The sequence below is a fragment of the Cyprinodon tularosa genome, unplaced genomic scaffold (assembly GCF_016077235.1).
Source record: "Cyprinodon tularosa strain WSP-4 unplaced genomic scaffold, ASM1607723v1 ctg310, whole genome shotgun sequence".
In the NCBI taxonomy this organism is placed as follows: Eukaryota; Metazoa; Chordata; class Actinopteri; order Cyprinodontiformes; family Cyprinodontidae; genus Cyprinodon; species Cyprinodon tularosa.
Genome location: NW_024039020.1, coordinates 25,675 through 48,460, shown reverse-complemented (window position 1 = coordinate 48,460; position 22,786 = coordinate 25,675). Strand labels below are relative to the sequence as shown.

At 36.8% G+C, this 22,786-nt stretch overlaps 1 protein-coding gene across 3 annotated transcripts; it reads left to right on the top strand.

Annotated features, from left to right (window-relative positions):
- Positions 1–1,341: 1,341 nt before the first annotated feature.
- LOC119788175 (synaptosomal-associated protein 23-like) lies at positions 1,342–22,053 on the top strand. Of its 3 annotated transcripts, none has more exons than XM_038292347.1 (8): positions 1,342–1,482; positions 8,330–8,444; positions 11,834–11,875; positions 12,946–12,994; positions 16,386–16,503; positions 17,024–17,191; positions 18,459–18,603; positions 19,751–22,053. In XM_038292347.1, exons 2-8 carry the CDS (start codon positions 8,388–8,390, stop codon positions 19,811–19,813), a joined length of 642 nt encoding a protein of 213 aa, XP_038148275.1. In that variant the 5' UTR covers positions 1,342–1,482; positions 8,330–8,387; the 3' UTR covers positions 19,814–22,053. The 3 variants fall into 3 exon arrangements, with proteins under 3 accessions (XP_038148275.1, XP_038148274.1, XP_038148273.1); XM_038292346.1 differs by lacking the exon at positions 1,342–1,482 and adding an exon at positions 1,506–1,672; XM_038292345.1 differs by lacking the exon at positions 1,342–1,482 and adding an exon at positions 2,273–2,318.
- Positions 22,054–22,786: the final 733 nt, after the last annotated feature.

Genomic DNA, 22,786 nt, shown 5'->3' with positions numbered 1-22,786 from the left:
GTTCTTTTTCTCCATCCCTCCATCTCTTGTTCTGCTGCTCTCCATCTCTCCCTGACACATCATTAGACTGCCGACTAATCTATTCTCCGCTCTTCCTTGTACCTTTGTCTCCTCATATTCGACTAACAGGCATGATTTTGAAATTATGGAATTAGGGCAGCACTCCCATTTCTATTAATGCGGAAAGGCGTGATGAAAGAGCTTGATCCTGAGCGTGCAATTTTTGTAGACTCTAATACATGTGTTCTGACTCTACAGTTCTTTCTCTCCCCCACATACACATCTGCTGCGGGAGAACACACACATTACACCTTAGCTGTAATTATAGATGAAATACTAATTCTTAGCTCTTCAAGCACTGCTGGATGTGGCGTGAAATGATGACAGCATGAAAGTTAACTATAAAGCACCCCTCCATCCATAGACACACAGCAAAGACACACTTGGAGAAGTCCAGATGGTCTCTGTGTTATTGCTGAATAATGCATGCTATGTAGACTCTATAAAAGTTAAATGTGCAAAGAAGGCGAGTCATCATTCAGGCACTATGGGCAGTCTGATTGGGGCAGCTTTGAAGCATGATTTGTCTAAACTTAAGGCTGTAAATGGATGTTTTTACCATTAGTATTTAGTTGTAAGTAGGACAGCCATTCTGTAGTTAAAGAGATACAAAGCTGATACTCATGCTGGCTTTTTGCCAAGTATCTGCAGTCACCTTGAAAATGGGTTTTGTGGTTTAAAGCATAAATTGGGAATAACACAGCAGAGTCAGAGCTAGAGGCTCCGGTTTCAGAGCATCTGAGAACCACTATGAAAAAATATCTGGTGTTGTGTTTTAATGTAAAAATACCCAAAGGAGAAGATGGGGGGAGGAGGGGGAGGTCCGGGTGAAGGGTAAATGCTGCACTCATGTGGGCAAACTGAGCAGTGCCTTTTTTTACCCTCGAGTCGAGGCAACAAGAGATGCCTGCCATCATGTGCTGCGTTTAAGTGTCTATTGTATATACGGATTGTAAAGTGTTTTATATTTGATATAAATATATATATATAAATAAACTGTATAAAACTATATATAAATATAGCTTTAAGCTTAGAAAAAACTGTACATTTCAAATAAGCACCCTCAACAATGAGCATCTATAATTTTATATGGAAGTCGTTGAAAAAAATGGCAATGAATTGATACTATAGAGTTAGACAAAAACCCCAAAAAAAATCAATACGTAATTTTCGCGTATTTATAAAAGTATTTTTCGAATGAAACGTAGACTCTTTGAACCGTATTCATGTCTATGTCGCACACCAGTGAAAGCGAATGTATCTGAGGGTAATAGATTTTCCGACGACACACAAACGCATCAGCAGACTTTCACGTTCGTTCATACCACAGAACTGAACGGAGCCAGTGAAGGAATTCAGGAGTGACCAGCGCCAAGTTTACATACCGCGAAGAAGGAGGAGTTTCCCCTCACCTGGTTAACAGTAAGTCTTGACTACCTTGTCAAATATCTGGTCATTTTATTTCTCCTTTAGGCGTAGTTTGGGTGTCGTTAGAAAGTTGACAGGGAAGCGGAACTAGCGAGCTAGCTGGACGTTAGCTAGTTACAAGTTTCTCCCTCTTCTACGGATCTACCGCAGAATACATGAGAAACTCCGCAACGTTTTAAACAATGTAAGACAAATCTTGTTCGTTTGTTTCTGTACTTTACCGAAAACTATCGTGTCTTCAAAGTTTGTTTGGTGGAGTTAAGTTTGTACCTAGTTGGGTGTGTTTTGACTGTGTTCTAGCTAGTTTTAGAGCCGTTTGGTTAATATTCTCCCATCTATTGTCACCTGTTTCTCCATGTGGGACTTACGTGTTTATCAGGTGCTTTGATACCTCGTGGTCTCAGTTTAAATGTTACAGTGGTTATGATTAACAAGTCCTGTTTACCGGTGGGTAAGTATATCTGTGTCATCTGCAAACTGGGAAATAAAACGTCCAGTCTGGGACTTTTCAGCATGATGTCATAGGTCACATATGGATGAGTGTCTATAACAGTTACCAGCCCTAATGAATGACTTCAAATACTTTTATGAAAAAACAATAAGTTATTTCTTTAGTGTGGGGGTTTAAAAAGATGGAGAATGGGAATGCTTTGTAAAAAGTTGTTAGCAACGTGACCAGAATAAGAAAATACGTCACTTAAAGTTCATCAGTGAGATCTTGAGGAACAGGTTTGGGCAGAAGAACTAGAAAATGCGTTTCCCTGTTGAGGTTATTGTTTTCTATCTACTCTCTTGGTGGTGCAGTGAGGATCTACATACAGCATGAGTGGGTATGTCTGTAAGACTTAATTATTTTTTTCCTCCTGTGTCTGCTAATTTGTTAAATCAAGTTGTGACCAAACAAACCCCAAAAACATTTATCCCTGCTTGGTTTATGTGTAACCTGTTTTTGGAGACTAATGCACCTCGAAAATGGAAGGAAAGCATTATACTGGTCTTTCTTTAAATGATCATTACATTACCAATAAACATAAGAGTATTTTTAAAGTTGTAATTTGGCAAATTTCTATTGATGCTTGTTTATGTTTCTCATGAATCTAAGTTACAGGTAGAATCCACATTTGTTAGTCCCATGTTTGACCAACTTTTATACAAAAGATACTAATGTATGAAATAATTTTGTTTTATTTAAAACATTCCTCAATTGCTAGAGTAATATTTTTTATGGTTGTTGCAATGTTATCTATAATAGTTGTTTATTGCTATCTGTAGCTAACTTTATATATAGATGTAAGCAAAAGTATAGAACCAACACATGAATCTATTAGTTTTAGGTTATGGTGACTGGGCAGAATGTAGACCCTTTTTTTATTTATTGATTTGATTTTCTTTTTTTTTTTTTTCTTTTTTTTTTTTTTAGAGGGAAATGGGTATAACTCAAATGCTGTCTTCAAAGAAGTGCCTTTATTTTATACAGCATGGGTGTCATTTTTCACGTCCACATTAGTTTTTCCGGTTAGTGGATTAAAAGTATTGTAGCCTTTCACATTCAGCAAACAGGTTTTGAAAACAATCTCTTTGCTGCTTTTATATAAAAAAAAAAACATAGTTCAGTATTTAAAATATAGCATGTTGGTTAGGTCATATAAAAGACAATGTGTTCTAGGATATTTTGAAAACTGCATTGCTTTGATAAGAAATCCTGCTTCTCATTGAAGTATTTCCCAAATTATTGTTTTTAGATTACAAGTAAAGTGTGACCTTTTTGGAACCAGCTGATCAGCATGGTGTAGTTAGGTAGAGGACAGTAGGTGCCATCTTTAAAAAAAAATCTACATCAGTGGCACTTTCTTATTGACTTTTTAACTGAACAACTCTTAAGCCATTAAAACAGCTTAACAGACAATGTCAATGTCGAAACTATTTTTACAAACGTTACTTATCCTGTCATTGCTCATCAGTTTTAGACAATGCTCCATATCTGTATCCTCTTCATTAGAAGTAGGCTGATAAAGATATGGTGAAAATCCAGGAGACTGCTACTCAGTCTTAAAAATATAGTTTGATGTTGGTGTTTTCCGGATCTGGACGAGTGGAATAACAATGACTGAAAAACTATTCACACTATTGTTTCCAGACTTTATTACCTCTCATTATTTAAATTAGGGGCCTCCAACATGGATTTCTGATTACAATGTAACAGTCACTCCTACCCCTGGCTCTTTATTAATATAAAAAACAGATCTGTCAAGGCTTATACATAAAAAATAAAAAACTTTTTTACAAACAAATTTTCACTTGCACTAGCAGGATAAAGGAGTTGTTTGTTTTGTTCCATTCTGCAGTTTTGTTGTAACGTAGCAAACTAGGTAAAATAAAAAATCATTAGTCTACATGTTCTTTTTCCATAAACGAGGACTGTTATTGATTTGTTCTCACCCACCAGCCCAATGACCAAGCATACTTTGTGGTTCTAAACAAACTTTAATTGGCAAAACTGAAGCAAAAATGGACCTTTGGATTCTAAAGGTCGCTGACCCTTTGGTGGATAAAAAACACTAGTTAACATTTTTATCATTCTGTATAGGATTTCTTCAATCATACGAAACTTTGTTTAAACCAACAGATTGCATTAATGTTCTCGGAATAGCATCTGCTTAATAATGAAAGTAACAGAAATTTCTTTGTTTCAAACCCTTTATTTGCAGCACTTAACTGTTTAGCTTCAGGTTTTCCCAAATACTCAAGCATTTAATGATACTTGTGTCATGTATTTATCTACAAAGCTTTAAATCCCACACAGGATTGTTGGTGGTAGATTTTAGTGTGCATAAGAAACAGACTGTTGTTAAAGTAGGAAAAGGATGAGAACCAGAGATATTTACCCAATGCAAAACTTAAGAGGATAGTATTTTTAATATAAATTAATACTTTTTATGTCAGACTTAATTCTGTCATTAAATCTTCAATTAAACTGGTTTTGACAGCCCTATTAATATGTTTAGTTTCTCTTTTACCTCCTTATAAACCTTCACTCACTCTTATAGGCGTAAACCTCCGTCTGTTTTGTGCCAAATGTAATGATCTGTCAGGAAAAAGCTATTTTTTATAAAAACATGTGCCCTTTAATATATAAATGTAAGCTTACAGCATTGAATCACTGAGCTGCCTGCTAAGCAGACTACCCATTTTTCCACCTCATTTCCCACCTGCTGTAGGTTTGACAAGGAAACTAAAGTCCTGGAGCTATTTGCAAAACAGGAAAATGTCACTTGAACCTTTTGCAGAGGAGCTGACAAGAGAGGAAGAGAAGCAACAGTGGATACAGCTGTACTTCCTTTATGTTATCTAAAAACTTCAGTGTCGGAACAAAAACAAAAAAACCGAACTGGGTGTTTATGATTGACTGACTGATTCTTGTCCCTCGACAGAACGATCAACGCTCTAAATCTTCATTTATCTTTTGCTAAGCTGAGGCTGGTGTTGAGCCAGTCTTATAATCGTAACTGTCCTACTAAAACGGTATCTTTATGATTGTATCATTACACAGTGCAAACAGAATTATTAAGCATTGCCTCAAAACGAAATGACGCCACACCCTTTAAACCACCCACACAACTAAACCATGTTTACAGCAGCTTGCCTTGTAGTTAGCAGGCTTGAGGCCTGGAACTTGCCTTTAAACTTCTCTGCTAATACCCGATAAAAAACAAAAGTACAATTCTAGTAAAACTAATGAGCCTAAAATTAGATCAGTACTTGCTGATGTAGTCCTGGCTTCTCGATACATGCTCATAGCTGCTTCTCTGTTGTGCTGAGATCATGACATCTAATGTGCCAACACTGTGCCATCTAATGCTGATCATTAGTTAAATCACTAACCTGTCGGGTGTGGCACTTTAATAGTTTAAGAGAGTTTGCATAATTTAAAGGTTTCTCAAGCACTATTACAGCAACCAAAGATGCATCTGATATGCATTTTATTGTCATGTAGCGATGCTTTTCTATAGATAGCTGATATGCAAACGGTTTTTCAGAATAAAAGCAAACAAACATGGTCCTAGAGTAACACAGCTGGGGGTTTGAAATCCCAGAAATACAGAAACTATATAGTTTATTAATTTTAGCTCAGTGTGGTGAGAGAGATGTTTTATTAGTTAATTTTTTTTACAGTGCTAAGAAACAGAAGTTTGTAGGTGTTACATTTTAGTTTAATTTCAGGTTTTAATAATTGCTTTTGTGTGAAAGGTATACAGGAATTCTAAAACAGACTATTTTTGGTTATTCTGTATTTCCTCCCTGAACCTGTATCTAGAAGCCCCTATGGTTGTCATTACTGGCACTGAGCAGTAGCCCGCTGTTGTTGACCTAAAGGTGCTAGCAGCACTAGATGTGTTACATAAATTGATAAGCTTTTAACCTATACACCACAACTGATGTGATCTTCTAAAGTAGTGAAACAAATAATTCCTAAAAAGACGAACATGCCAAAAAAAATTCTGCATTGTGGAGAGTTAAAGTGAAGACAAGCAAATGCAGCTGAGTTCATGTATAATTAAACCTGAACAGCTCACACTGGGAGATATCACAACATTGGCCATGTTTCTAACTATTGATCTTCCTCAAAGGAAATATTCTGTTAGCAGTTTTTATGAATTGCTTATATTTTGTTCTGTACACATTTCCATTTACATATTTGAGTATGATCATTAATTTCAATCGCATTACAGTTATGTCACTTTAAACCCCTACTGTTTGCTGTTATGCAACATCTTTATCAAAATGCTGCAGAGCTTTGACTGAACTCCTCCCCCACTACAAAAGTAGCCACCTTCACAGGCGCTGACATCTTGTGCTAGTCTGATGAATGTGTAAACAAGTCTACATAGTAGAGGTCTGAGTGATATTAAAACGACCAAAAAAAGTTATGGTACAACTCTGGAAAAAAAGCTTTTCCTGCTCTTTTGTTTTGTGTGTGTATTCGAATAATACATTGTTAAGTAGAGGTTTGTTGCTAGTATTTACATAAAAAATGTATAAGAGGATATCAATAATAGTTTCAGTACAGATGGGTAGCAGTAAAAGGTTTCCTATATATGATCATAATCGACAACAGAATGTCAGTCACCACAATCCGGAAAGGACTGCATGTAGACAAGGATTGTTAGGATTCTGTATTTCAGGTGCTTTAAGGTACACATAGGTAATATTTAGTCTGTTGGATGGCCTATAACCGTGCATAACACTGATACCCAGTGCACATTTTACTGGCTGAGATGATACAGTCTGCCAAGTGTGATGCAATGTGTACTAATAAAATTGAAAATTACTAAAAACTTGAGTTTAATTGTAACAAGAATTGTGATCAGTTTCCACATAGAGGTTGTAGCTGCTATTTTTTTTGCAGCGTAAAAATTTTATTTCTTTGTTATAACTTTCAGGTACATTGCAGCAAACATTAGTCTACCTACACTGCATCCACAAGGTTCTGCATCTCTAAGCCTGCAGAAAGTGGGAAGTCTCTTGCTTTGTTTAGGTTTTGCATTTTTCTTTCCCTCTCAAATATAGACCAACTAAACATGCTATGATTCATTTGGTTCTCTCAAATATGTTCTTGAATTTGTTCCCTACATTAAGGGTAAAACAATAGCATATTGTATATCTATGAAGAGTCATTTATTAGAAGCAAACATCACACTGAACATGATATGCAGATGTGCAATAGGATTGTGTAATGAATCAATATCTATCTCAATTAAAAACACTCAAAATCAATATAAAATGTGTCCGATGTATTTTTAAAGATCTTTTTGAGCTCTGATCCAGAACCACACCGTATTCTCATCGATTGAGACAGAAAAAGGATTTAGTCACTCAGTCTATCATGCAAAATAGGCAGGGTTGAAGGTAGAGCTGACCTGTTTGTTTATTTTTAAGGTTAAGGGTTACATTTAAATACATTTAAATTTGTAAACTAAACAATAATCAATAATTATTCATCAATTTCATATAAAAGGCTTAAATCTTGATGCATTCTTTTTAGCGATATTACACAGCCCTAGTGCCAGGTTCTAATTTTAGCATTAGAGGGGATGGGTAACAGCTAATTGAGCCATGTTTCTACATTGTGTTTTGATCCCTTGTCCTTAATAATTGATAAATGCAATCAAAACTTAAAGTTAGTCAACAGAGGATCTTGGTTATAGGTACTGGTTTGGAGCGAATGGATTTGTAACATAAGCTAATACTTGCAGGATGTAGTTAAAAGTCCTTTTTAATAGGCTTTAACAAGTGTCATCAGGTTTATCGCAGGAATGTGGGATTCTTAAAATATAATTTCTTACTGTCCAGAAGTTATTTGCTTGGCAGTAAAAATTTATTTGTGATGTGTTGTGAATTTCTAGTTACTACTTTGGGGAAAGGTAATTTACCTCTTCCCAATTGGTAGAGCTCAACACTTTGCTCACTCTGACACTTGTTCTGGTAACTCTCATGGAGGACTTCAAATTTTACATCAGAGCGTAATGGAAACTTTCAATAGCTGTAAAACTGTAACCTTTAAAACCAAATGTATAATTTGATACTGTCAACCAAACAATGCTGGAGAGTCGCAGTCTGGAGTGTTACTTCTGTTTTTCTCTTTTAGATAAACCTTTTAGTTGAATAACCCGTGGTGAATATTATCAACAATAGGTTGTTGTGTTGTTGATTTATATTTTGCTCTCCATATTCTCGCTTTTCTAGAGTTCACGGTCTCTTTGGTTTTCTATATGTAAAACATGAAGGTTTAATTGTTAAGTTTTTCTGGGTCTCTGTTGACTAACTGATTTCTCTATTTCAGGCCACAACATATTGAGCTCGGGGCCACCGGCGGAGCTGCTAAACAGGAGAGCACCAACATGGACGACATGACCGTGGAGCAAATGGCTGTCAGAGCCAACCAGCTGACTGATGAGGTACTAAGTAAAGGACAATGCAGTGTGTTTTCTTATTCCAATTCCAGAGTCTCACACTATGGAACACAGTTGCATTAAATCCGTTCATTTTGGCTACGTTCACACTGCAGCCTGAAGTGACCCAAATACGATTTTTTTTTTGCCCATCTGCGATCTGGATTTGATCTTTTCATGGCTGTCTGAACAACACAGATCTGATTTTTTCCAATGCCACCCAGGCCACTTGGCTACGTGGTCCTGAATCCGATAGGAATCTGATCTTTTCAAATGCGACCTGTGTTTGAACGACCTGAACGTCATTAATAAACGACAAAGGTCACTATTCTGCATCTTGCTACGCAGAAGCGGCAAGAAAAACAACAAACAATGGCAGATGATGATGATGCGGATGGCAGTATTTATGTTTAACCATATTGAAAAAATTTAGTTTTTATGGTTGGAAAGGACCGCTAGATGTGGGCCGGCACTACCATCCATGTTTACTTCCATAAACATAGAGCATGCTGGCCTGTGATGTCATTGTGTCCTTTACTGTGCATGCGGGACACTTGCGGTGTATGATTGCAGTTCACACAGGAGACCACATGCAAGTTGTAAATATTTAGAAATATGAACGGGAACGCAAAAAAAAAATCGGATTTCACAAAAAAATCGGAATTGAGCATCAAGGCCTGCAGTGTGAACGTAGCCTTTGGTTAGATCAGACTGAGGCAATTAGACACATGAGTGTCTGTAAAGAATTTCCTTTACAGTTCTTCTGTGTTGTCTTTAAATTAACAAGGTAATTGCATGTAGGTAAATGAGAAGAAAATGAAGTTTCCAAATTGAAATAAGCAGACTGAAAAATACTGAGTGCATGCCTTTTTTTTTATTGCCGTACCATCTAAAGCCCATTTCTGAGTACATACATGTATTGGGGTTTTTTTTAAGTCTATTTTGTATGTGAAAACAAGGGCCTATCTAGGGAATAATCAAAACACTTTTGCATCTACCCTAACTGGGAATCCCACAAGCTACAGTACAAAAGTAATAATCAGTAAACGGGTAATTCATTTTAGAAGCCAACCATTTTTTTCTCTAAATAAAAAGAATGAAGAATAATGTAGCAGGAGAATATTAATATGTAAAGCAGTTTATCCTCTGAAGTACCAGCATTAAAAATAGAAAGCATGTATCCATAGAAATGGGTACGTGATTTCGATGAAGGTTAAAACAGTCCACAAGCTTAGCAGTTTAAACACAAATGTTCATTTCATGAGTGTATGCAAAACCAAAAGCAGTCCTAAGCTTGCTCTTTGATGGAGGTTCCTCTTTTTAAAGTTTGAAAAACTATGACTTCATCATAGATTAAACAAAAAAGATAATTGTATTATGAAATAATGCTTTCTGCCATAACTTACTAATAGCAAAAACGGCAAGGAGAAATGGTAGATTGAAGAGATCTAAATCAAAACCCCAAAGGATGTAAGACAGGGTGCCTGATTTACTCTGTTACACCGCTGACATGTCACTACTCTCTAAACTTTGACTGTTGTCAGCTTTATCTGCTTCATTTTCCTGAAGATAGTTTAATCAACAGTGCAGGGCACCTTATTATCAGCATATCAACTAAATGCTTAGCTTAAACATGTTTTGGTCCTAAAGCTCTCTTGTTTTTCTCAGCTGTGTTCGTGTCCTATTGTTTGTGTTCTAACTAAACCTGCAGTTTTCTTTCTGCCTTCTTCTTCTTCTTCTTCCTTGTGCTGCTGCCTGGTTGATTAAGGAGATCACTCTGGGCACAAGGCATGGGAAAGTCGCTCTGCTTATTCTGCTTACCGCTCTGACTTTGGGTAACTGCCCATACTTTAAACACACAAAGCATGGCTGACTGTATAAGGACGTTTTGTAAATGTGTAACTCTTAAATGGGTTGTGAACCTTTTTTTTTTTTAGTGCAGCTTTTGGTATCAAATCGGATTTCACAAACCTATGTTTCCATAAAAGGCAGTGGATTCAAATTAGCAGAGTAAAGCTAAATGTTCCGTGTACAAGATTTAGCACTACACCACAATCTGGAAACTTAGGCAGCAACTGCCGTTTTTAGGCTTTATTTGCCATGTTCACAGACTGCAAAAGAAATAATGTAATGTCATCCGAATAAGGGATGTTTTGGCTTAGTCAACAGAAACCTGGCTGAGCCCAACACACCCTGATAGCTAATTCGTGTTTGTCTGTTTCTCAACTCATTGATGAATGGATCCAGAGGAAACATTACAGAGAAATTAGGAATCTGCTCCATCCTTTCTGATGTTAATGATTATTGTTTGTAACTGTACAGTCTTGTGCTTCAGTTATTGGACTCTCTGCAGTATTTACTATTAATAGACTCATAAAGGGTGCAGCTTACCTGGACTGGTTGCATTCCTTTGTCTCTTTGCACATTTGTTTTTTGTTTTTTCACTTTTGTGTGGACGTTACATCGTCAAAAAGGAATCAAACTCATTGAATTTCATATTTTCATATAATATGGCATTTTCTTAGAGCATTTTTCAGTTCTAGATGACTTTGGGAAATATATTTATTCAGATTTTTTCTGAAACTAATTGTTAAAATGTTCTATCCTTTAATCCCTTTGTCCGTTTGTCTGTTACCTGTCCTTCAATCTGTTTTTCAATCTGTTTTCTACGCATCCACTAGTGTCTATCCTACTTTCCATCTTTCAGTTACTTTATCCATCAATGTTTGTCCATTACCCATCTAGTTGTCCTTCCATACATATTTGTTGATCCATCCTTGTATAACTCAAAAAGTTTGAATTTTAAAACAAAACATTCAAACTCTATCATAGATCCAACCAATTATTGATAACAGTGTACCTGATTCATCTTTTATTCTTTAAAAAACAGAAAAAATCTCACATTTACATTGTACCTCAATTCATCTTCCTTCATATAAAAAACATGTAAATCATAAAAAGTTTCTATGTCTGAAGTTTGTCAGTAAAAAAAAAAAAAAAGATGTTTGCCTTACATTATTTGCTTTGATTACACAGCGTTGGCTTCAGTAGCTGGTCTTCTACATGATTAGTCAATTGACAAATTCTGAATGCTAATGGGAATATTTTTAAAACCATGTTTGAAATAAGAGGGTTTCATTCTCTAAATTCATGTGAGACTCAAGCTGTAACATACCAAGTATACTATATTTTAAAGTAGTTTCAATCATTTCTTTTTTTAATCTGATAGGTGTTACATGTTTAGTGTTTAGTAACACGATTTGTCCTCATACTTACAGATGCACCGATTAGATCTTAGTTGGCTGGAACCAGTTTCCGTTTGCCTGCAGATTATTTTCGGATTGTATTTCTTTTCTTTTTTCTTTTATAACTTATTCTGACTTTCTCCTTCACAGTCACTGGAAAGCACAAGGAGGATGCTACAGCTGGCAGAGGAGGTGAGTCTATTGACATTTTCGTTCTCACTCACTAAAGATGATTTCATTAAAGCAGCTGTTGTTTTATGGACTGAAATGGTCTAAATGTCAAACTCACAAAAATTGCTGTTATCCATTTTAAAGCTTAAAATTAGAGAAGTTATTTTGGCAATGTCAGATTATCTTTTTTAGTTTTTTAAGATATCACTAGCTGTAATTAATTCTGCGTTGCATTTAAAGAGGAACACAGTTTTTTTTTACATTGGGCCTTTGATTTTATGTTATTCCATCATGTTATACTCACCCATATGAGTTCTGTGTCATTTGGAGCCGTTCTGAAGATATTCCATTAGTTTATATCCAAGTAACGTCTTCCTATGGGCAACGACTTGAAGGCACAAACTAAACTGTTCATAATTTATTCTTTATGGTACGCCAGCATTCAGAACATGTAGGTGAATTACTGTCCCCCAGACATTCGTGGTTATATTTTTTTATATTTATATTTTTTTTAAACAAAGCGGAGTGTGTATGACATCATTCGTGCAGGCAGGCAGCCCGGGCCACAGGCGGCTACGCTCTACCCCTTCTATTCATTCTAGCTAATCTGAATCGTTCAATTCCATTTGGAGAGCGAGATAATCTGTGGTAGCAGCACTAGACATCTTCCAGGCATGTGAGGAAAACTAGCATCAGTTCAGCGGACAGGAAGAATGAACGGTAGCCGGCGCGGGCGGATGACATCATACAAACTCCGTTTTGTTTAAAAAATATATATAAATATTAAAAAAAAAACACGGATGTCTGGGGGACAGTGATTGTCCTACATGTTCTGAATGCTGGCGTACCATAAAGAATAAATTACGAACAGTTTAGTTTGTGCCTTCAACTCGTTGCCCATAGGAAGACGTTACTTGGATATAACGGAATATCTTCAGAACGGCTCCAAATGACACAAAACTCATATGGGTGAGTAGAACATGATGAAATAATGAAAAATCAAGGTGCCAATGTAACAAAAAAAATAAATAAAAACCCCGGCATTCCCCTTTGAGGGTTTTTTTTACATTAATTTTTGTGTTTGTTTTTAGAGCCAACAGACTGGCAACAAAACCATGGAGATGCTTGACCATCAAGGAGGTAAATTCACAACATGAGCTCAGCGTTTTTTTTTCTTTTGTTTTTTTTTTTTTTTTTTTTTTTTAAATGTAGCCTATAAGCAATTTTTTATTGATAATGAAGATGGTAAATTTTTTTAATTTTTTTCCTTTTTATTTTATCTGTTGTTGTTTTTTTTTTTTTTTTACCTAGACCAATAATACTAATAAATGTAGCAGAGGAAATTATAGATATTCTATCATCTATGGCTGATTTATAAGTCTTTACAATCAGAAACCTCCATAGTGCAAAGTGAAGGCAATATGTGGAGTGATAATAGAGCCATGATTTAAATTAATTTCAGAAATCAAGAAGTATGTGCAGAAGATTTGTGTACCGATTTGTGTATATATAATTTTTTTTTTTTTTTTTTTTCAAAATTACACAGGTTAAAAAGTACACACCGTTACACAACTCTTTTTAAGTTTAAATATTTCTTAGCAATTTATACACAGATGTACCTCTGTGGCCCAAAACAAGGTCCAGGTATGATTCTTGCTGGATGGTTCTCTACGCTTCAACAGTATTGATGTCATGTCCAGAGGTGGGATCCTGCTCTGATTTAAGTTTGTTGGCAATCCGTTGATTTTGATTGTTCAACCCACCTCATGCTATGCCCTTCAGCTGACATCTAAACAGGTTCTCAGAGCGATTCTGCCACATTACTGCGTTATCAACCATTAGATTATTCTTAGCTGTCGGTTCCACTGGAAGTGAAAGTGGCATGTTTGCTCCATGGTGTGGCTCCTTCAGTCTCAGCTGTTTGCAGCAATTCTACACAATCAGTGTGATTCCACTGAAACTCTTCTATTTTCGCCTGTTGCTGCTTTTAATCCACGTCAATCTGGAGCAGCGCAGATTTTTAAGACAGGAATTCCATCAAGTAAAGGCAAAGCTGATCCAATTGAGTTTACAAGTAAAAGACGTCATATTCAGAATATGAGTGTCATTTTCTGGACTTTTCTGTAAAGAAATATTGTTTATACAGGTTATTTATAGTTGGAATAAATATGACCATTATATTAGAAAAGTAACTGAAAAAACTAAATATTTAAACTGAACTCAACTTACTCAAGTTGGAAGTCGTACGGTGATCAAATAAAGAGCAGGCAAGAGAGACACTGGTAGAAATGGTTTAATAAACGTTGCTGGTTTATTGCTCTAACTAGAGCCTATAGGTATTATATTGCAGTGATGCAGTTCTGACATGCTCAGAGTTTAAACGCAGAGATTCCCTCTGCTTTAAAAAAGATCGATCCCAGTGGAATTTGTTGTCTGTAAAAAGTAACGGCGAAACTGGAGTGCAGCGAGTTCGCATCGCTTCCACATCCAATGGAAACCAGAGGTTAGGTTTTAAAGATGCACCTTGATTTCTTAAAACATCCTTCTGGTCATTTTGGTTTAATGGCTCAAACATTCGCATCTCCGCATAAAACCTTGGAAACCTGAAGAAATTTGGCTGGTCAGTGTAGAGACCAGCTAATTTTGGCCAGGCTCTAATGTGCTGATCTTGAAATGAGCTTATCCTTCTTGGTCCATACTGTCTTCTTCCGCCTGAATACTACAACTCACATCAGCAGGTGATAGTTAAGGATGCTCCCTGGGGTCTTCCTAATACCGAATTTCCACTACCCTTGAAAAACCGATCCATGCCGAGACCAGTCCGAGCTCAGATCATTTAACCAGGCCGAACTCGGTTCTGACGACCGTTTACACATCACGCTATATCCGTTCCTTGACTCCTCGCCTCCTAGTGACGATCTGCGGTATTACTGCCAGTATTGAAGGAGGAAATCAAGCAGTTGGTCGCGGTAATGCACCAAAAGTTGTTTGCCAACCGCCATAAAACACAAGAAGAAGAAGACGAAGAGGAAGAGACTCAAGCAAATCAAAATGGCGGCGCCCGTCACATTCAGAAAGTTATGCTTGATTATTATTGCTGTATGGCGTCATCCCAGGTCTCACCACGCTCTTTTGAAGCAATTATTTAAAATGTTGCGCGGAAAAGATTTCGATTGTTGTTTATAGTTGTTCTTCTTGTTCTTCTGTTTTGTGTTGGGTGGCAAACAACTTCCGGAGGGGCATTACCGCCAACTACTGGAATGGAGTGTGGATCGGGATGTGCAGCCAGACGGAGATGACGCGTTCTGCTCATGCGCTCTTGTTATCAGAGAACCGAGCCAGGGAAAAACCGAGCCGAGCCCACCTCCTGAACTGGTCTGTAGTTAGCGCGGTCCGGTTGTGTCTAGCTCGGTTCAGTTCAGTTTGCTTTCCATTTACACACGATAAGTTATCTCAGTTACTGAGCTCGGACCGGTCTCGACACGGTTTTTCAAGGGTAGTGTAAATGGGGTAAAAGCATCCAACCCAATTTAGAAGATGTGGTCAGATGGTTGGAACTCATATGGGTTCTAACAGAACATTTAGCTCAATATCTTATCAGAACTAGTTCTAAAATGGGTAACGCTAGACCGGGCCAACCTTAAGTTGATACTCTGTGGTGTAGAATGGACAAATGTCAGGATATGATGACTGGAGGTTTCTTCCTATTAGAGGGGGGTTTCTCCTCACCAGTAGCCAAAGCATTCTTGGTTTGAGTGATGGCTCAAACCAAAGTGAATAACCAATGCAAGGCAACGTCTACTATGACCACTTGCTCATCCAGAAGGAGCAAGTCCTGCAAAGACAATGACTCAATGCAGTGAGCTGGATTTTGTAAGATTACTAAGACTTTCTCCAACTCACAAAATCTTAGAATATCATGTAAGTTCATAACATTTTGAATATATTGTATTGTACAGGTATTGCACCTAAAACAGTCCTCTGCAATAAGAATAATTCACAGCCTAAAACTGCAGAGATGGTAGACTTGTTTTTACTGTGCAGCCTTAGTCTTATGCCAGGAAGTTAAGTCTACGAAGGTGTGTGATTTCTCTGCACATTACTCAAGGTTGCATAAACAAATCGAACAGTGAGGGGTTTATTTATTCATTTATGTCAGAGTTTTATGTATTTCTTTCATCCTAAGTAGTTTTTACTCGATAGATTTCAACCTCTGCATCCTTGTGTTGTTTTGCAAATCTGCTCTGCTCCTTTTAAGAGACGAATCCTTAAAGGTTCTATTGGCAGTTAATGTTTTTTATTTGCTCATATATATATTAATTTTTAATAATTAGTTGACCAAACTTATTGTTTTTTTACTTCCTGCATTATTTCTTTTAATGTAGTATTTTTAACAGTATTTTTTCAAATCTAAAATAGATTTATAGATGTAACAGACTCATCTCATAGTTGTAGTTTTCTTTTAAAGTGACGACAAAGAACGTTTATTTAAATGATGTGAGAAATGAAATTCTGGCTTGATGTTCTTTAGAGCAACTGAGGAATGTGGATAAAGGCATGGACCAGATCAACCAGGATATGAGACAGGCTGAGAAACACCTGACCGACCTGTCCAAATGCTGCGGCCTGTGTATCTGCCCCTGCGACAGGTAACCGCTCCCCTCCTCATCCCCTTTGAGTGTATTTATAACCCCATGTTCATCAGTGTTCCTGCTCCTACAAAAACATATATACAAAAAAGTGCAAATGATTGCTAAAACATTGCATGCAACACAACATGTCAACACATTGCTTTAATGTTTAAAATCTCTTTAAACACATCTGTGAGTCTATTTTTCATATAGTCTTTTTGCAAATGTTGGTAAAAGCAGAGTTCTACTCACCATTTATAATAAATTAGCTCGACAAATGTGTGTTCTTAGGAAGTAATGACTGTGAAGCGTTTGAATGTTGTGCATTTGATCCTAAACATGGATAAAATCTTTTTGAAATGCTTTCACTTTGGAAATGGAGATACTTTGATTATCAAGACATCAGGTAGGGAACCTTTTACCCTGATTCTTCAATCAAACAGCGTCTAGATTAGTTTAACCTGCTTAGAAAAAGCTATTTAGCCTTTGTCTAATGTAACTGAAATATTGATCTGGACTTGTTTTGTTTTTCTTCCAGAGTGTCGTCCATTGAGAACGACTCACGCTACAAACGCACATGGGGCACCGGTGAGGTGGAAGGCGAAGGAAGAGATTCAAAAGTTGTCTCAAGGCAGCCTTCAGGTGTTCGCAATGGCCAAGCCCCCCAGGTCAACGCCCCGCAGCAATCGGGCCCATACATCAATAGGTAGAGCGCGGATAATTTCCTTTTTTTTTAAGAACTCCTAACTATTACTATTTACTGTTTTAAAATATGCATAATCTGTTATAGAATAAAGTCTGAAAGAGGTCTTTATTCTGATAATCCTAAACAAATCTCAATGTCAGCAATGATGTCCCCTGCTCAGTAGATGGAGTCAGCCTATATGTAAGATTGATGCTTAGCATGAATTCCACCTTAGCTGTTGAAGAACGCTTTAATTAGTCATGTAATGGTGGCAGAAAGGACAAGTTCAGCCCCAAACCCAACAATCCTGATTAAATATATTAAAGTTGTAGGGAAATCATATTTAAATGTCAAATCATTCTGGCTTAAATAAAAATAAATGTGCTCTTTATTAGACTATATTGTACCAAAATTTAGAAAATTTCTATTTAAAAAAAAATCCTTTCTTAAAATCTGTTGTTTTTTTGTTTTTTTTGTTATTTTATGCAGGCCAGTTAGTTATACATCAGCTTAACCTAAATTCGACCAATTATGTATCAACGTTCATCTGTCAATCTAATGTTTTCGGTCATGGCATCTTGATTCATATGTCGCAGCTAATATAGGCAACGGTTGAATTAAGAAATCAGAATCATTTCCTTTCCCATTGAGCTGCGTCCCAGTGTTCACGGGGATGGACGTCTGTGTCTTCAGCAGGCGTAGAGCTAACAGAACTGGCAGCGTTGCGAGGCAAGGGCTCAAACACGTACGGCTGTAAGCCTTCTACACCAAACCAAGCTTCTGCCGCCCTGGCGTCCTCTTCCACAACATCTTTGTCCCCGCTTTCCTCCTCTAAATAAAAAATGGATGACGGAGGAGACTCATCCACAACCTCCGACACTAAACTCTCCTCCTCTTGCATGTTTCCGCTGTCCATAGCGTTCCTTGACAGTGTTGTTTCTAAGTCACCAATTTAGTGCTACTTGGTCACAATGGAATTTCCCATTGGGAACCTGCTAGCACTAAGTTGCTAACTGGTTAGCAAGATGCTTCTGACAAACTTGCCACAATAAAACTTGCTTGCAAAGCTTCCGCCACAACAATCCCGCCCTCTTGATAATCAACCAATCACATTCACTTTATTCACTCGTGTAAAGTCGAGAGAATTCGGAAATGCAGCGGTTGGAACGGCCGCTTCCCTACGACTTTAAGGATTGTTGTTGTAATGTGAAAGTGTGAAAAGGTTAAATCAATAAATACCTTTTAAAAAGCGTTGGATAGAGAAAGTAATTGTTTTCTGGTTTTTCAGAGTAACTAATGATGCAAGAGAGGATGAAATGGAGGACAACCTTCAGGCAGTTGGCGGCATCATCGGTAACCTGAAAGACATGGCGCTGAATATGGGCAACGAGATCGACAAACAGAATGTCGTGATTGATCGTATCAACGATAAGGTGAGTCTGATAGGAGATAATAAGGCCAAGTTCAGGCAAAATTCAGTTGGTTTTTCCTTTTTCTTGTTCTTGTTCCAAAGATTGTGAAGAAGGCAGCCTTTAGAGTTTTACTTACAGCTGACAAAGTCAAAATCACATTGGCAGGTCATCAATATTTTGAAATTCAATGTTTGTATCATTGGATAGAAGGAAATGGAAAAAAATCCCATTTCTGGTGGAGACCCTGCATCCCCTGGGTCAAGTCAGAATCCAAGGACACACAAAAATGATGAATTAATTTGACAGTCAGTCAGAGCAGGCCACCATGACAGATCTAAAGGGCTTCAGTCTGAATCTGGATCTCCTCCAGTGGTCCAACCAAAGCCCTGAACATGGCGAGTCCCACAGGGAGCAGCTAGGAGTTACTTTCCATCAAGTTATTTGTGTGGTTTTTTGTTTTTTTCTTTAAAAAAAAATCATTAAAGGTGCTCTTAAGCATTAAACAATCTTAAAAAAAAAATTTAACCTTGGAAGGTTTTTAAGATTATATAAAATCTTATTTGAAATGCAAATTAATACTGAATGGAAAAAGTTCTGTTCTTCCTTATAGTTCATTATAAGTTGCAGTAGTGGTTTGTGATGTAGATCATTCCTACCTTGCACCAACATGTCAGTGACCCTATTTTCCCCATAAACAATAAGCATTTTGCGGCACATCTTTTATGGCACTTAAAAAGATGTTGCAAGACTTGGTATGAAAATATTTTCCCACTTGTTCATGATTTCTATGTATTTCTCTTTTTTTTTTCTTCTTTTCTAAGAATTAAAGTGCGTAAAAGTACTGCAGGTCCTTTAATAGCCGTGGTAGCTACAGTATAAATCCAACCGAAAAAAATAAATATTTGCGAGATTATCCAGATTTATGGATCTAAAGATGTATCCTAAATCTTTATCTGGCTGCACTTAAAGTAATGAAATGGAAATACATTCTGCATTTATGGACTCGAAAGAGTGAAGTTTAATATTTCTGGGTCTTTGAGTATCTACATAACATTTAAGGATATTAATTATACATATACTTTCTTGTACATTACATTTTTTCATCTGTAAGATGATAGTTTGTCTGTATCTGTTTTGTTTTTTTTAACCCATTTCCCGTTTCCCTCAGGCGGACATGAACAAACTGCGCATCGACGAGGCAAACCAGCGAGCTAACAAGCTCATCAAATAGACAAGGAATCTATCTGCTAATCTTATACATCCACTTTGAGCCTATTTTGCAACACACATGCACATTGTATATGTCTGCACCTGCACAAACACACCAAGATAGAAAAAAAAAAAAAAAGGAAATTGGGTTTAAAGACATTTTCCCAGCAGTGTGCCTTTGACACAGTCTGCTAATCAATGTTAATAGCTTATGCAGGAGCATCTGAAGCAGAGTGGGAATCAGAAACTGAACCAAAGAGGAAGTGATTGACCACTCATCGCTGCGGTTTGATACCAAATATCCACCGGGCCTGTGGCAGCTTAACATCCACCGTGAGGGAAGGAGCTCAGGTCGTCAGCTTTCCCCACTATCTGTGTGTGAGTGTGTGTGCTGTGAAATAAACGGCCAAGGTCACTGATCCACGCTGAAAACTGTAGTTAAGAGATATAACAGGAAAAGTCAATTAGAAATATAGCACTCGAATCCAAGGTTAAATATGTAATAAAGTTCAATGTGTGGCATATTGTTTTCGTCTGAAACGCCAATTTGATTAACAGCCAAGCAGACATGGTTGGAGAATAAAGCTGTCTAGTTTAACTTGGTTCCCATGTTGTGTTTGCTATTTCAGATGCGCAGGTGTACCCCAATGAAACGTCTATAGAGCAGCATTCATTTCATTCAGAAAGTGACCCTCAAAACACAGTGTGGTATATTCCACTTTCAACCATTATAACAAACGTCCTTGTGTTCCTTTTGCTTAATTGGGAAAGACTATACTAATCACTCAGTATGCAGTCATTCGATATAGATAAAAAAAAATATATAAGATTTAGCTAAAACATACTTTCAAATATATAACTTGTGTAACGAGTGTCACTTTCTGACTTGAATGATTAGAAACACCCCTTTGATGAAACAATGCTTCATTGAGATGCACCTGTAAATGCTATTTCAAAGAACCATTTGAATCCCAAATGTGCCTTTTGGAGTGAATCAGAACAAATCTTTTCATGCTGGAATTAAAAACCTTTCCTATAAATACGTCAGATGCTTCAGATTGAGGGAGACTTGAGGTTTTTGTATAAATATGACTATATCCTGTGAGAAGCATTACATACAAATCACTCATTAATTTATTTGTTCCTAAAGCATTTAGTCTAATATCAACACTGAATCTGGGGAAAGGATGACAGGATGTTCCATTAAACCATCCGCTGTCTTACATTTATCTTTAGGTTTTTTTTGTTTTGTTTTTTATAGGTTTTCTTCTTAGATTACAGTGTTGATGTAAATATGAAATATTCTGTAACTGTTTATCTGCCTGTTATTCTCTCAATCCAACAACATTTTTTCATCTTGGTAAATATTTATCACTTTCAGATACAAAATAACAAACTCCTTCATAAATCAGTTAAATCAATAAACTTCCCTCGATGTTCTGTAATCCCACCATCTGTAAACATAAAAAAAAAAACAAATGTTCAGTCCTGAAGCACATTTGTAATTTATATATATTGTTTTTTCTCCTGTCATTTGGGCATTGTTTCTGTTTTAGGGGATATTCTGTAGCTTAGTGAGACTTGCCGTTTATTTTTTTTAAGGTATATGATGATATAATCCCAAATACTGTGTTGTAACAGTGGTATTACTGAAGCTCCCGTCTTTCTGTTTTAGCAGACAGCTGCAGTAAATGTTCCACCTCACCATAAAATACATCATCTTAATATTTCTTTGTCTAACAGCTAGGCTGAGGAATTACAGCTGGCAGCAGGACGCATGGATATACACAGCATGTAAATGAGTTAATTAAGGGGTAAAGGCCGAATGTATCTGCTGGTTCCTGTCATGTTCTCACTGGGTACAGAGCGGCTAATGATGGTAGCGCTGAACCTGTTTCCCATCAACATCTTCTGGCTTATTTGTTATGAAAAACAGACAATGGTCTGTCTGCTTGGCTGCAGGCAGGCGCCTGCGTTTGTAAAGGTCGATATTGACTTGTTTAGTGCTTTGTGAAGAGATAAGCGATCATCTTCATCCTGTTAATGTAAAATTAACATCTAATTAGTCTATAACTGCCTTGCAACCATCTCTTCTTCGTGTCACCAACAGCTACTGGAATGTAAAGCAACATTTGTTTATTTTTAATGTGTATGCAGCTTGACTTTGGAAAACATTGACTGTTTAAAATGTATTTCATCTTTTCTTCCCCTTTCTGTCCCTATCCAACTGTTTATACTCAATAAACTAAACTCTGAAGTTCATTTTAATGCACCTTTCTTGAGTTATAAGCAAATGTTAAATGATGTAGGTATTTAGATTGGAGTCCGTCATGATGCAAACGTAAATGCTGGTGTGTTGTAGTACACACAAAATACAACACACCTCTCTAATGTACCGACATGTGGAAGGGCATTAAGAAAAGGGATATATGATATATATATATATATATAGAGAGATTTTTTTTTTTTGTATAAAACAGGCATACTCATGTACACATGAGTTCTCCTTTGTGTAATATGACTTCAAACCTAAAAACATGTCTTATTAATCAGACAAGTAACAAATAAGACGTTTATCATAAGGCAATCTGTTCACAGTACAACAGCTTCACACATCAGTGATTTGGTATTTAAGAAGGAGTTACAATAAAACTGAAAATAATTTCAATTTTTTATAGTTTTAAAGTTTTTAGTCTTTTCCACATGTGAAGAAGAGAGCTGATTTGGAAAGTGAATTGGTGTGGTGAGACCTGAATCAAACGTGCGACAACGATTTAGAAAATGGACACTAAGCCCTTTATTTATCAAATGGTAGTAGTAGAATAATGGTGTTGGGATGAGTTTCTCCGGCAGGAACTGGGAAGCTTGTCAGAGCCGATGGGAGGACAGATGGAGCCACATTCATGGTGATCACGTAAGAAAATATTTAAGGCGGCAAGATACTTGTAAATGGTGTAGGTTTGTGGTATGTGCTCCTGAACAGCTGCTTGAACTG